Source organism: Balaenoptera borealis, assembly GCF_965194805.1.
Source record: "Balaenoptera borealis genome assembly, chromosome: 8".
NCBI classification, from domain to species: domain Eukaryota; kingdom Metazoa; phylum Chordata; class Mammalia; order Artiodactyla; family Balaenopteridae; genus Balaenoptera; species Balaenoptera borealis.
Window position 1 is genome coordinate 76,115,315 of NC_138865.1, and position 16,062 is coordinate 76,131,376.

Genomic DNA, 16,062 nt, shown 5'->3' on the forward strand with positions numbered 1-16,062 from the left:
GATCAAATGGATGTTTTAGGAATATTGATTTTAATGTACCCAAAATGGAGTTGAGGAGCACAAACAGTCCAGGGGATTTGCCTGGAGACCACTTTAACATTCCAGGCATGACGTCTTAAGGCTTTAGAGGAGAATGACATAGCAGTATAGTCTGCAAATTATGAATGATACACATTCTCCCCCAAAGAGCGGCCTTGCAGCGTAAAAACAAAACTCAGCACAGATAATGAGATGAAAGAGTCAAGCGTTGTACCATCTTTTTTTTCCCCTGAGCTGTGGAGAAGTTATTGATAGGGACTATCTTAATCATCTTTTTTTCTGTTTTAATTTTATTGGGTTTATATTTGCCTTCCAGCTAACTGTGTGACTGAATATTTTTGAATAACCATCCTTCCTACAGTTATATAAAATGGTTATATGGAGATGTGTAGGTTAATGAATGTTTATTATAATGATTATGAAACCTATTTTAGGCCTGTTGAAATGATCTATCATGGTTACAACCTCATTTTCCATTTGCTGATTGCCTTTAGCAAGTTTAGGGGGAAAAGGATCATGCTATAAAAGTAAAAAAAAAAAAATTATTAGATCCTATTTAACCATTATGTTAACTATATTCTAATTATGAATTTTGGACTCAGGATAATATATATGTGCAGTAGACTCAACTTAAAGTCCACAATATTGATGGGAAATTATAGATGCCTATTCATACTCTTAAACTTCAAGTGCTTCTTATTTGGGGAAACAATCAATGGAAATGTTGAAGCAACTTAAAAATTGATTTTTACTCTTTCAGTTTTAGATATGTCAGATTGTAAGAGATGCATTACATAACCTTTGATAAAAAAAAAAAAAGCAGCTGTTTCCTGAATGTAGTTTAGTGTCCAACAATAAATCATAATTTTGAAGGAAAAAAAGGTTTTCCTGAGGAAAAGTTATTATATCTTAGTGTGTTTAGTATAAAGCTACAATTCTAAATAAATAAGCACTTTCTTCAAAATATGTCTGGCTTAGATCAAGTTAGGTTTGACTAATAGGCAAATAAAACCTATTAGCCTTATCTGTTGATATGAGATTTTTGGAACCTGTCGGCTCCCTCCAACGGTCACTCGGGTAGCCCTAAATTCACATTATCTCTGTAGGACTGCAACCTGGCCAGCGGCTCCAGATGCCGTAAGAGAAGCCAGTGCTTTCTTGGTGGCAGAGAGATTTTAACAGATTTCACATTTTCAACGTACAAAGAATTTCTTTTCAGTCATGCCAAGAGTGAGGAAGTTTGATGAGATTCTCCATTTTATGTCACCTGTGTGAAATTCCAAACCTGAGAGCCTGGGTCTCGGGCATGTGAAGCGATGGGTACTGTTGTAAACTTATAGGAAGTGACGGATGATGTAAATGTGTAAACTTTTCTCAGCATTAGGAACCTAAAAAGCACCAAAGACCCTGAGGGTGGGGAGTGGGGGCAGGGAGAAAGAACAAGATGGGGGTTCAATAATAAGAGAGACTGAACAAAAGTCAGGTGTTAAACATTTAAAAGAATCAAAGCTAGATCTCTGGCAACTGCTTTCAACCCAAACCTGAGGCTGCAAAGCAAAATGTTGAGACTCAAAGTAAAAAAGTCTAAAAGGAAATTAAGGAGGAAATAACAGATGGCAAGAAAATACTTAACTGCAGTCAAAAGAATGAAAACAAAATGAGGGGGTGACCAAAAGAAAAGTAGGAGAAATAAAATTTTCCTTTCATTTCTGTTTTATATTATAGTCTGAGTTCAGTAACATGAATGTATACTCTATTCTTTCTTGTTCTTTGAAAAACCTTTCAGCCTTTTCAATTCAATTAGGGGAAAAGAAAAGATGCTAAAGCATTTCTGTTGTGAGCCACAACTTCATTTTGTCCCATAAATGACAAAAACACTCGTCGATAATTTCCATACATCATATATACCCTATATCAAAGAGGTAAGATGCAGAAGCACTAGAAAGTTCTGTATGTATTTAATATTTAACAGTTATCAAGACCCAATAAGATAATTGCTCGCATATAAGCTTTCTTCCTTCTAAAGAAAGTGCCAAATGGAGAGCATAATTCAGTTGTTTGATATTTGCATTCCTTTGACTTCTGAAAAAGTATTGGGAGAGCAGTGGAAATAGTTAATGGGATCTGGGTGAGGCAGGTAGCGGTTCAGGCAAAATTTTAAGAACTGTGCTGTTTGTGCAGACCCCCAGCCAAGAAATATACATTAACAATTCCAACATTACAATAAAGGCATCAGGTAGAGATATTATAACATCAGAAATCCAATATTAACAACACTTTACATACCTGGCAGGCAACGCCAGTGTTTGTGGGAACTTTTGACAGACACACACGCACACATACATATGCACGTGTGTATACTCCAAATAAATCAGTGTGATGAAATCCAGTTTACACAAATATTTACTTTTCTGATTTGTAGATTAGCAGTGGCTCTTCATTAAATGTTTAATTATGAAGCAATTATTGCTCCTGTTCTCTGGAACATGGCTCTATGTTGCCACTTAAATCTGGTAAATGTGTAATGCGTTTGACCACAATTATAATAGCATTATGAAAATACAAACCACCACCACCACCACCACCACCACCCCCGCCCCCCCGCAAGCCATCTAATTGCTACTCTGAGACAGGTTTATGGCCATTTTATCAATGCCTGTATTCCCATGAGGGTTCTTTTTTGCTGATCTGGATTATATCATCCCATAGATTACCCATGCCATTTCAGAGGCACTAATCTAGCTTTGGGTTGCTCTTCAAATGAGTTGTTTCTCATACTCTTCAAGAGTTTTTCTCACCCCGCCCCCTTGGTCTGACAAGTAGTTAATGACAAATCCATTAGGTGAAGTCCAGTTTAAAGAAATCATGTGAACACTTGTAGTCCTGAGAGTCCTCATGAAATGGGAATAACACCCTCTTTTAGGGTATGTGCTGTTTACTTTAGGATTTTGTTGATTAGGTTTTCTTGAAGCCAGGCAGGTGCCAGAGAACAAAACAATTTGCCAAGACACTGTCTTCAGAGATGAGCTAAAATATTGCATTCTTAGAGAATGTTTATCTCCCAGGATCAAAATCAGTAGTTGGTTTCATCACTGGTTTGTGGCCATGACATAGTTCCTGCTGGACTCAGGCACTAAAAGAGAAAGTAAGTGCTTCTGACCTGGCTGGGTGTGAGTGAGTTTCTGGGAGAAATAGGAAGTCAAGCCCCTAAGTAATTAGATGGTGATCACTGTAGGTAAGTTATAAGGCTGACCCAAAACTTTTAGACAGTTGCTGCTGGTCAATGGACCATGCTTTGAGTAGCATCAGCAAAACCTGTAAGTCTGTTAGAGATGCAGAATTCCATACCTCACCTCATACCTACAGCATCAGAATCTGCATTTCAACGTGGTCTCTAAGTGAGGCACTTACACAATCAAATTTGAGATATACTGCTCTAGAGTATCTTCTTTCTATTAGTCCACATGTTTAGGGATCTAGTGTCCAAATCATCTCTCTTCTCTTATCATCCAAATTTCCATTCTCTCTATTGGAGTAAGGAATGCACGATACAAATTAAATAACAGGTGCAAAAACACTTGTTAGAGACGATCCAGTGAGATGCAAATACTATTTTTAGTATTTAGGAAAAATATGAAATCATGTGGAAAAGAATCAGATCTGAAATAAGATTCAGAATCCAGTTCATTCTGTGTTTGCTTCTTAAAAGCTGTGTGACCTTGGGCAAGTCACTTAAGCTGAGCTCAGATCCCTCAGCTCTAAAATGGGTCACAAGTAACATCTTCCCAGCTCCTTCCCGGTGGTTAATTATGAACTTCAAATGAAACCAGCAGATGAAAGTAGTTTTGAACTTTGACAAGCAGTGCAAGTATTTTTTCCACGTACATTGGCAACTGAAAATTTTTAGAATTCTAGGAGTCATCTTGGGAAGGAGAGGGTTAAAGAGAGCCTGGACCAAGGAGCTAATAAGTGCTGGGCACTTTCCACAAATTACCTCACTTAATTCTCACAGCCACTTTCCAAGGTAGTCATTATTATTCCCAATTTACAGACAAGGGAACTGAAACTCAGGGAGATTAGAAGCTTGGCCAAGGTCATACCATTAAATAAGTAGAAGAGCTAGAAATTGAAGCCGGGTTTATCTTGTTAAGCCACTGCACCTTGCAGCCATCCAGCTATTTGTTCAACTGCTTCCAAGCCAAAAGCAAACAAAATATTGCTTCAGTCAGAGGGGACTTAAAAAGATTTCCCAAATGAAAGCAGTGCCATGGCACAATCGTCTTTGTCTTCAACATAAGTCCTGTCCTGTTTTAAGCACCCCTCAGTGGTTTCCCTCAAATGAAATCCATCAGGCAGTCTGGCTGGAGCCTCCATCTCAAGTCTTAATCTCATTCATGCTCTCTCTTCCTCACTTTATTCCGGCTATGTTTGCCTTTTGATAGTTCTTTGAATATACCCAACTCTTGTCCGCAGACGTCCCTGCACGTGTTATTACCTCTGGATCTTTGTTTCCCCACTTTCCATGGCCACCTTATGCTCTGCATCCCTCAGGTTCCCCTTAACTGTCCCCATCTTAAAGAGGCCTTCCCTGATACCTCATCCAAAGTAACCTCTTCCCCTCATATTGTCTCGGCTTTGTTTTCTTCTTTTTAGCATTTACCACAATTTGTGATTAAAGTATTTACTTACTTGCTTCCTTCCTTCCCACCCCACACCCTGCAGGAATATAAGCTCCATAAGGCAGGAATCATACTAGCTTTCTTATATCATAAGACCTAGCACAGAACAGTCATTCAATGATTTGTTAAATAAAGGGAGGTAAAATGGGAGAGAGGAAGGGAAAAAGGGAGAAATGAGTGAAGAGAGTGGAGTATTTGGAACTGCATGTGGCCTGAATTTGTTTGTTGTAAGAATTTAAAAGGAGATAATGGTAGGGGAAAAAAAAAAACACTTTAAATTGTGCCTAGCACATAGTATTCAATGATTCATAACTCTTCTTTATCAAAAATATATCTTTAACCCACATGGGTTAAACAATAATACCAGAAATCTAGGAAAATATCTCCTCCTCTAACCAAAATGTATTATTTCCTGTGGGTTGAAGAAATGCAGTTCATGTAGAAATTGCACACCTATGTCAAAGTCCTCTGCATCATGGTCTCTCCCAGCCCAAAGGCCGCCTTTTCAATCAAAGCAGAGAGTCTGTTTATTTCCAACCTTTCTTATTGTTCTCCTCTTTTTCTAAGTTGGTGGCAAACTTCCTCCTGTTGGCCCGGGAACAGCGGAGTAACAGCTGGAAAGGCTCATGGGCATGTCCCCTCCAGTAATCAGGAATAGACAAATGAAAGACAGAATAAAGATAAAATAGAATGTCAGCAACGCCATGTCCCAAAGTAGTGATATTGGTCTTAGACAAGTCACTTGTTGGTGTGAGGGCTGAGACTGCCAGCATTCCAAGTCTAGCTTTGTCGTTTACTAGCTGTGTAACTTAAGCCAAGTTACTTAGCCACTCTGTTCTTCAGTGTCCTCATCTCCAAACAGGAATAGTAACGTCCTCGTAGGGTCATTGTAAGGAGTAAATAAAATCATTGTAAAGGACTTAAACAGTCATTGGCACAGAGTAAACACAATGAAACTTAACTATGATATTTCCTGTGTGTTGGGGGGTGTGCGGTGAAATGTCATTAGCTGATGAAGATCTTTTCTAGCATGAATAAATCATTATTCAATGAGTTACATTTAAGAGTCAAGTTAAATATTTTGGGGTTTGAATCCTGTCTGAGAAAGCTTTCTTCTTGAATTTTCTATTTGTCTTTTAAGGTAGAAAACAGTGTTGTGAAGGGAGACTGGAAAACAGATTTACCAAATCCTGTAAGAGAAAGTTCTTGATCCCTGAAATCCCAGACCAACCCCTGGAACTTCGCTCCAATGCGGTCCTGTCAGGTGGGGCATGACTGTGCAAGAAAGAGTGACAGAAAGCCTTGGAAAAGAGAATGAGATGAGAGGGACACTTGTGGGAAACAGGTCTAGGAAAGGCTGAGTAAAAGAAGGCTCTGGAAAATTGGAAGGAATTCAGAAATATAAATAGGACTAGGATAGCTAATGTTAATCGATCACTTCCCATGTGCCAAGCACTATTTCAAGTGCTTTAAATTCATTAAACTCATTTAATGCTTTCTTCCACCTTAGGAATTCCTATTTTCCACGTAAGGAAACCAAGGCAGAGAGAGGTAATGTAGTTTGCCCAAAGATCACGTAATTTCTGAAGAACCTCATCATTGAAAAGCTCAGCAAAACAGATGAGTTGGCAGATGTAAGGTTTGTTTAGAATTGGAAAGGGGGAAAATGAGAATAGAGATGAAATCTGAGTTTATGTGCATTTATAATGATGTTATTGAGGTTTTAAGGTCTAAAAGCTTTGGTATCATTTTAGAAAGTATTTCTTAAACCCTGATCTCTGTTTTATGCACCTTAAAAAATTAAACCGACTGTACTAGACAATAAGTCATAAGAGACAACGATGTCTTTTGTTTGGATGAGAGGCAGTCTCAAGCTTGAAAGGGCGTGTAGTTCTTCTACCAGAGTTGTAATAGTTTTTGGTTACTCAATTTTGCTTGTCTCTTCCCTCCGCCTTGCCCCAACGACCAATATATTCTAGCGATAATAAAGACGGACACTGAAACAGTGGGAGAAAAATAATAGAGTTTAGGGGCTAGCTATAGAAGGTAATTTCTCAGACACTATAAAATCCTTGCTTATTTGGTTTGCAACCAGGAAACTTAGTTAATAACCATCATTTTCCAACTCCTCTTGCAAGTGCAAATCCAATACAATTCTTCAGTGAGGCACAGTAAAAAGAAAATGCAAAGGCATTTGAAAAAGCTCACCCATTTAGATTTAATTACATACATAACTGGTGTCCTCCCAAGTGTGAAAATGCTGTAACCAATAAATCAGACAATAAAATGGTATCTGAGCAGAACAGATTTGTAGAGAAGATGTGTGAGCAATCAAAATTCACTGACTTGCACTGGACATTTTTACCCAGAAAAGTTCTTATATGCAAGAGTAAATTCCTGCTCTTGGAATCTTGCCTCCTTTTGAACATGAAGGTCAGTTAGTTTCCCTAGAGGGTGTTCTTGTGTAATGACTTTTAAGTGAACAGGAGACTTTAATCTTAAAATCATCTCTATGTGTTAAAGAATCACTAGATCTGTGTTTGTATGTTAGATTTTAAGGACCATCTCATTTGTCTACTACTGTTTCTCACATGTTTAATTAATAACTACTAAATGAAGCTTAATTCAGTAGAAAGAATATTTCATACTAGATGTCCCTGGAGACTCACATATAAGGAAGACTGCAAACTTCTGCAAACCAAATTTTCAAAAAAAGTGACATGCAGACTACCAAAATATCTTCCCAGGTAGTATAGAAAAAAAAAAAAAAAGACTCCTATGATAGTAAGGGTATAATTCAATCATTGCCAATGGTTTTGATCTTTATGAAATGAATGCATTTTAAAATGTACTTACTTTGGATTGAAATTTCTTGTGAATGACAGAGTAAGACAGTTGGCAAAACTGGAGTCTTGTTATCTTTTGGGCATAACTTTGCCAAGTGCAAAATTTTTGGAGGGTATAGTCTTATCGCAGTTTTCATATTCCCATTTGGAATAAAATCAAACCGACAAAAAATATTTTCCCTTTTAATAAAACCTTGTGAAAATAATACTTTAACACACTTTGTAGCTAGCTGTTGGTCAACCATATTAAAGGCACAGTCTGATCTCTACAGACACTTTCCTATGGAAAATAGGCAGTCAGCTGAACAACTTCCTCATTTGTTGTGCTTATGAAAATGAAAATGTAACAGACTTTAGGATTTCAAAAGCATCCATGGTCGCAAGTAAGGAAACAGTTTAATAATAGCAGGACTTTTTCATTAACGTATAATGCTCTTGGTTTTTCATTGGTTAATTTAGACAGGAAAATGGCTCTCTCCCTGAGTGGGAATAGTTCCTTTCTTACCTTCCTTTCTGCATCACACCACAAAGCTCACTTTTTAAGTGATTTTGGTTAGATCGGTTTTATTTGTTTTATTTGTTTTTCTGGGAGTTCTAGGCTCTGGCTAGAAAGCAGGAATGTAACAGTGTGAAACAGGCAAAGTTCAGAGATAGTCTTGATCGACTCAAATAGGATCCATTTCCTCCTTCTCCCTAGCTGTGGATTTTTAAATCTGGGTCTGGCTCCTTCTCTTGTTTCTGTAAATATTTATCAGCTAACAATTACATACTGGCTCCAATGGCAGCGAATTTGGCTGAAGAAATAAATAAGAATGCTTTCTTTCCCCAAATATGCTAAATAATACAAGTCCCATGAATTTTTTTGTAACTGGAGTTTTCTTCATCCAATTATCAGACTGAGGTCTTTCGATTTTGACACTCATTTGACATATATAAAAATCATGTTACTTCACTATGCTCTGTTTCTCTCTCTCTCTCTCTTTTTTTTCCTTTTTAAAAAAACATTCCCATTTGTTTGTCTGTCTCCAGTAAGTTTCTCTAGTAAGTATCTGCCTCTCTTATCACACATGCTAGGCTCTGCTGAAAGTTAATAGAACTGCTTAGTAAAGTCCCCTGAATCCTGGCACAAGAACCTTTTACAATGAAGAGAATTCCTTTCACTCAGAAATATTTCAAGAAATAAATTTATGAAAAGTTGCCTGATACGATTTAGAATTCATTATTTGATCAAGACACTACACCCAGACCGGCATTTTGCAAGCCTTTTATTTTTATATTTGCAAAGGGCTCTTTACACAAGTTTACTTAAATTGACCTTTTATGCTTTAAATAAATGTAGTTTTTATAAAACTACATTTATTTAAAACTTTGCCTCAGCAAAGCAGCAAATAGAAGTTGTACTAACCTTAGTATATTGAAACTTCAAATTGGTGAGTGGGACAGGTACATCTGGCATGGCTGAGGACGACATTTCTGGTTCAGCTCGTGGAACACAGGTGACAGGCTCAGCGATTTGGTTCTGATAGAGCACTTGGCTTTATTTGTTCCTTTTTATCTGCATGGGCTAAGGTTTATTTGCATACTGGGATATGATTGGATGAACAAACTGGGAGCAAAAAGAAAACGACACTACTTATTTGTAACACCTAGGGCAGGAAGCCCTTGACTTTAAACTTAAATCCTTAAGAAACCAGTGCTACAGCATTGAAGCTGCATCTGGAGAGAGGGCACTATTTGCAGACGAATTAATTTACAAAGCCGAAACCTGTGATAAGGGTACGAAGCACAGCTGCTCTGGCCACTAAGGCCAGTTATTATTTTTTTGGCTTTTCATGCTTTTTATGCTGCTGTGAAACTTTCTGTTCTCTGACAGACTTGGAATCAGAGAATTCAAGGATCGAAAAATAATCTCAAAGGGCACTTGTTCTCCGCAGAGGCTGGTGAGTCGAGGACCCTGGCCAGGTGTCTTTCGGACAGTGCAGTCAGAGAATCAGTCCATGTCCCAGAAAAGCAGGGTGCTGTTTGTGGAAGAAAGGCCCTCTATAGAGACCCTACCCCAAGTCAGCTTATACAAAATCATACCAATCAAATGTATTTTCAGTGCTTGGTAAGTAGAACTACTAGGATTTCTGGAGCTCTAAATTATCTTTATTTAAATTATCATTATCTTTATTTAAATTACCTTTATCTAAATTATCTTTTATATATGGGAACAGAAAAGTTAGCAGGATTTTTTTAGAGAACTCGGACTGTGCTGTCACACAGTCACCACAATAGCAATATGGCAATACCGTCTGCTAAAACTCGTTTAAAATGAAAGTAACCTCTGGTTTTGGAAGTTGGCTGGTATTTATCAATCACTGATGCAGGCAATTGTACCAAGAGTGAATTTAAACAGGACTCCCAAGTAATACAAGTTCTTAAAATGAAATTAATGTTTCAAGTTGGGAACATTCAAAAAGGACAATTTTTAACTGTACTACTCCCATTTTAAGTACAATCGTTTATTTTATTGAAACTCTAGCAAAAGCTACAGTCAGAACAGGATGGAAAACTTTGGATGCTCTTAACTGGTTACTAAGAATTAAGAACAGCAATTATTTTTTCCAGTGAAAGATGCCAGCTCCCTCAAATATGAGATTTAGGTAGGGAAGCTAAGGCTTATTGAGTAGTTACTCCAAATCAGGTGCAGAAGCCTTACTTTCTCTTTCCTTCCTCACTGGGTTTCCCATTTTACTGACGTAGAGTAAGTAGCTTGCTTATGAACACAAATCTAATAGGTACAAGAATTTCACTGGCCTGAATTTCATTTCAGGCCAGTCGGACACTAAAACCCTGGCTCTTATTCCAATTTATTCTCCTTGCCCTCCTCTCCATAAGAGAATTCCCAGATGGGCTTGAGAATCGGCTGTTTTGGTTCTCTAAGTAAGTAGTCACTCCTCACAGGCACTCAAGCTTAGCCTTTTATTCACCTAAGATGGGGGTCAGCAAACTTTTTCTGTAAAGAGATAATATTTTCCACTTTCTAGGCCAGATAGTTTCTGTTGTAATTTACTCAACCCTGCATGAAACAAACTACAGGCAGTCAATACATTAAGGGGTGTAGGGTGTTTTGCAATACAATTCTATTTACAAAAACTGGAGGCAGGCCAGATTTGACTGATAGGCAGGCCCCTAGATTCTAAGAGAACCATCCCCAAGGTCCTTGCCTTCCCTGTGCTTCACTCTTGAAGACCAGACAGAAACTTCTGTGCTATTTCATCATTTTTGTCTCTCTCTCCCTCTCTTTCTCTCACTCTCAATTTCATTCTTTTTGGAAAATCTAATTGTTTTCTCTCTTAAGAATGTGTTTCGAATTAAATGCACTATTACTCAATAGCTGTTACATAACTTGCAGAGTGTTGCTCTGGCCAGGCCCAGACAGCTGTGTCTTGCTACTTTCTTCTTCTCTCAGCTTTGCAGGTGTTTGTGGAGTCAAACACTTGTCCAGGCAGTGAAAGCTCAAAGCTTCATAACACACTTGGTGTGTCATCTCAATATTTTATGCTCATCCTTAATCATATTCTATTGAATCATTACATAAGAACAGGTCCCTTTATGCCAGATATTACTGAATGTAGGTAAAAGGAACAGCTTTGGAAACAGGTTACCACACCTGCACATTAAATTTTAACAAATATTTACCAAGTATCTTCTATGAGTAAAGCATTACGATTAGAGTATCAGGAACTCTCCAACCTTAATCTTTCTTGAAGGGCAGATCTCTTCTGTCCAGAAACCACAGGGCCTGAGATCTCTATTTCTGAAGTAAGTATCATCCTGCCCTTAGAATTTGTCTTGTAGAATAGTATATTCTTAGGAGTGGTTGCATGGGTAAAAGGCCTAGGAGATCACTTTCCTCCCTTACAAAGTGGCTTTGGTGAGAACACAGGGCCCAAGAAGCCCCACTTCAAGACTGGACCCAAGTGTGTATATTTTTATATACAATATATATTTGTATATTTTGCCAGGATTATGCAGCAGAGGAAGGGCTGGAACTTGAATTTGGGATCAATAGATGAAGGATGTTTAATCTTCCTTTCTTTCTTAGGGACAAGCTAAGTTACACACACACACACACACACACACACACACACACACACACACACACACACACGGCAGTGGGGGGATGGGGAGAGGAGCATAATTTATTTTTATTTTGAATCTGACTTCTTCCAGTCCTTTGTGAAAGCTGTCATTATACCAAGAAATATATAGACCAGGTCTTCAACCATTGCTGAAACTGCTGTCTCATTTTATAGGGAATCTCTCTAAAACTCCATTCAAGCCTTAGTCACTGAAAAGCTAATGGAGCCTAACCTTCTCCCACCCACATGAGTAATTGAAATAAAGACCATTTATATTTAACAAACTTAATTGTATGGTAAAATAAAACATAGCTGATTTTCTCATTTTCTGATTTCAAAATCCAGGATCAATTTGTTGAACTTCTTTTGCTCAGTGACATCTGCCATCCCCGACACTTCATTGTCACCTTCAGCATGACTGGGTGAGTCTGCCAGGCGGTTAACCCAGCAATGGATATATCCCTTTGCTTTTGATCACTGCAATTTCAACAGACACCACATGGGCTTATGTGCCTATTTGGGTTTTAATAATTTGGAAAAAGTGGATCTTGTATGTGATAAGAGAATATGTGCTCAGTTGGCAAGTTGCTATTAAAAATGGAGGTGGAAAGAGAATTCGAGTATGTGAACATATGTGTTTGTGGGCTAATTTCTGTTCATCTGACAATCTTTTCCAATTGGCGATATTCTTTTACCTCTGATTCCCCCTGCTCCTCACATATCCTATCATTGCTTTCTCTTTGTCCTGTGTTACTAGGATGGCAGATGTCCCTCTTACCTGATACAATGAGGACACTAACTAATCAGTAGGGTCACTAAAAGAAATAGTAGATTAAATCCTCTATAAGACAATTATTTCACTTTAGATAGGTTTTGCTAAACTTCATGGGCCAAAACCATTTCTTAGAACTGGGTCTGCTGCTAGAGTTTGAAATAACCTTGCATAAATAATGTTCACATCGTTTTTGTTTCCTCAGAGTGCAGAAAGAATTTTAAAGACATTAAAGACATCTGTGAGCAATCTGAATGTAGAGTACTTTGAGATTTTTATGCATTTTTAATTTTTTTTTACAATTGTCTTATGCACAGATTATTATTATTGTGCCAGTGTGTTTAATAATTTGACAAGATTGAGTGTTTGCATAACACTCAGTTTTGTTTTCATAGAAATCACTTTCCCTTTCCTCCTAATAAATCAACAACTTAAATAACATTTAATTTAATCATGCGGTTGAACTACTAGGTTCATGTGAATGATAAGATATTGGAGCAGAGAGATTTGACTATTGCTAAGCAGACAAGATTGTGCCCAAAACTGAGTGTATGTAGACATGAGTGTCAGTACTAATTTTTTTCTCTTTTAATTAATTAATTAATTAATTTAAAAAAATGTTGTTATGCAGCTATGTTTTATGCATTTATTTTTTTAATTAGTTTTTTTTTAAACTTTTTTGAATCTTTATGTTATGTAGCTGTGTGTTTTTTTTTTTAATTTATTTATTGTATTTATTCTTTTTTTTTTTGGCTGCGTTGGGTCTTCATTGCTGCGTACGGGCTTTCTCTAGTTGTGGAGAGCGGGGGCTACTCTTCATTGCAGTGTGCGGGCTTCTCACTGCGGTGGCTTCTCTTGTTGCGGAGCACAGGCTCTAGGCGCACAGGCTTCAGTAGTTGTGGCATGCAGGCTCAGTAGTTGTGGCTCGTGGGCTCTAGAGCACAGGCTCAGTAATTGTGGCACACAGGCTTAGTTGCTCCCTGGCATGTTGGATCTTCCCGGACCAGGGCTCGAACCTGCGCCCCCTGCACTGGCAGGCGGACTCCTAACCACTGCGCCACCAGGGCAGCCCCTAATTTATTTTTTATTAAAAAATTTTTTTAAGTCAAATACACCATGTATAGAAAACTGCAAAAATCATAACTTTTTTTTTTATAACATCTCAACAAACAGTCATGAAAGGAACAAAACAAAATAACCACCACCGGGGTCAAAGAATTGAACAATATTAGAACCCCATAGCCCACTTTGTACATCCTCTCTGTCACTCTCCCCTTCTTCCTCACCCCAGATGACCAGTATCTTAACTTCTAATGCCACACATTCTTTTTTCCCTGATTTTGAACCTGTAAGCAAATCATACAGTCAGAATATTTTTACAAAGGAAATTCAGAGGTGCAAATTAATCTGGCAAGTGAGTTAAATCGTGGTTGTAGGTAAAGAAAGTTTCTCAGGGAGTACTCTCCACCCAAATATCCTCCAATAAATATAAATTATAAGTACAAAATACGCAGCAACAAGTTAGCATTTTTAAGAGTCAAGGGGCACTTATTTTATCCCAATCCCGGCACATGTAAGGGTGCAGAGAAATGACCCTTTTCCTATAGCGTTTCTCAGAGCTTAATAACACTTGGCAAATTGTATTAAAATATTAAAAATATTTAACCCTTGATTTGGTTATTCTAATTCTAGAAATTTCTTTTAAGGAAACAAATAAATATGTGTAAATTATGAACAAGTATCTTTAAAAGAATATCATTTATGAAATTAAAAAAATACCAGATGGTTAGATAAATCATAGGTTAGTGAAAAAAGTAAACAAATACTTGAGGAACTTTTGTGATATTTTGTAAATTAGTAAAAAAAAGCAGGTTATAAACCCGTGTGCCTTCTGTAGGCATGCTAAGAAATCGTGCTTCACTCTTAGTATTTGGCCGAAATCTGCAATTTGCCTTTGACCTCGGCCTCAGCATTTGGAAAGCTAAATAGCTGAATTTTGACTTCAGTGTCATTTCTGGCATTTTGAATTTATGCATGATAAAAACAATCATGTGATTTCTTTGGTTATATTTTATAGAAATTCCCCAGGCTGAATAATGATTCCTAAAGATATCTCTGGAAGCTGTGAATGTTACCTTATATAGCAAAAGAAAGTTTGCAGATATGATTTAGTTAAGGATCTTGAGATGGTTGATTATTTTGGATTATCAGGGTGGGCCTTAAATGTAGTCACAAGTATCCTTGTAAGAGGGAGGCAAAGGAGATTTGACCACAGAAACAGAAGGCAGTTTGACCACTGAAGCAGCTAGCTTTGACAACCAAGGGGCTAGGAGCCAAGGAATGCAAGGAATGCAGCTCTAGAAGCTGGAAAATACAAGGAAATGGATTCTCCCCCTGAGCCTCTGGAGGGAGCTGGCTCTGCCCACCCCTTTGATATTGACCAGTGAAACTGATTTCAGCCCTATGACCTCTAGAATTGTAAGCGAATGAATGTGTGCTGTGTTAAACCACCAAGTTTATGGTAATTTGTTACGTCAGTCATGGGCACCCAATACAATAATCAATGTAAGCAGGAGTTCAGGGTTGCCAAATAGTATCTGCTGTCATTGGTCATGCCCTCTGCATGTTTTTCTAGTTTATTGTTAAAATCTAAATATTCATGTTCATATAAAGGGAAGCCTCCCTCCCATCTGTACCTGGAATAAAAACTTCTCAGGTGCTGACATCTTGAAATCCTTCCAGTTTCCGTTATAGTATAAATGGATATTCATTCAATTGCAAAAGTAAGATGCAATAGAAAATGATGTTTGTGAAAGCCTTTAATTTTTAAAAATGATCATTTTAGCTAGACAATATCAAACTTGGTTTGCATTTGCTTGCTTGGATTCGTTCCCACACACACATGTACCCAAATCTATAACTACAATCCAAACTTATCTTCCAGGCTCTGGCTTACATTCCAGCTGCTTGTTGGGTACCTGAGCTACATGTCACACCTAGTCAGGTAGCTGGGTTTGAAAATTGAGAGCCTGCATATTAGTTTACGTGGACCATGCAGTATGATTAAAAAAAAATAGAAACATTTACATAAAAACCAGATTTTAACTTGACCATCAGAAGACCGGAAGAGTGTTTTAGCCTGCCTGCCCATTGGAATTCACCTAGGGAATTCAAAACAAAACAAAACAAAAAAGATTCCGATTCAGTAACAGAGGTTTGAGCCCAGCTATTGGTATGCATTTGAAATTCCTCAGGTAATTCTAACGTGTGGTCAGCTGTCAGAACCGCTGAAGCAGCTCTGGCTCTACTTCCTCATCGTGCTCAAAGTTGGAGTGACATCCACGTCTCCTGGAAATTTTAGAAATGCTAATTCTCAGGCTCCATCTCAGAACAACTGAATCAGAATCTTTGGAGCTAGGGCCCAGCAATCTGTGCTTTAAGGAACCCATCAGGTGATTCTGAGTCAAAGTCAAGTTTGAGGACCACTGCACTGCGACATAGACCCAGCCTATCTCTAGTATTTAGTTCAGCCTATTTTCACTCAATTAGGTTAACTACCTAGTCTCTTAGCTCATATTTTAAGACCCCTGATTGAACTC

The 16,062-nt window shown here is 37.8% G+C and overlaps 2 protein-coding genes across 2 annotated transcripts in view; one reads left to right on the forward strand and one right to left on the reverse strand.

Annotated features, from left to right (window-relative positions):
- Positions 1-9,107, reverse strand: part of ALDH1A1 (aldehyde dehydrogenase 1 family member A1) — a 54,499-nt gene extending 45,392 nt beyond the window's left edge. Inside the window, exon 1 of the mRNA XM_082401456.1 lies at positions 8,970-9,107. Within this exon, the coding sequence (XP_082257582.1) occupies positions 8,970-9,035 (66 nt within the window). The 5' untranslated portion in view covers positions 9,036-9,107. The remainder of the gene's footprint in view (positions 1-8,969) is intronic.
- The window catches only part of LOC309633085 (cytochrome P450 1A1-like), a 108,754-nt gene that overhangs the window by 9,910 nt on the left and 82,782 nt on the right, over positions 1-16,062 (forward strand). The window contains 1 exon segment of the mRNA XM_082401490.1: positions 12,037-12,113. The gene's annotated coding sequence lies outside the window, so the exon portion shown is untranslated.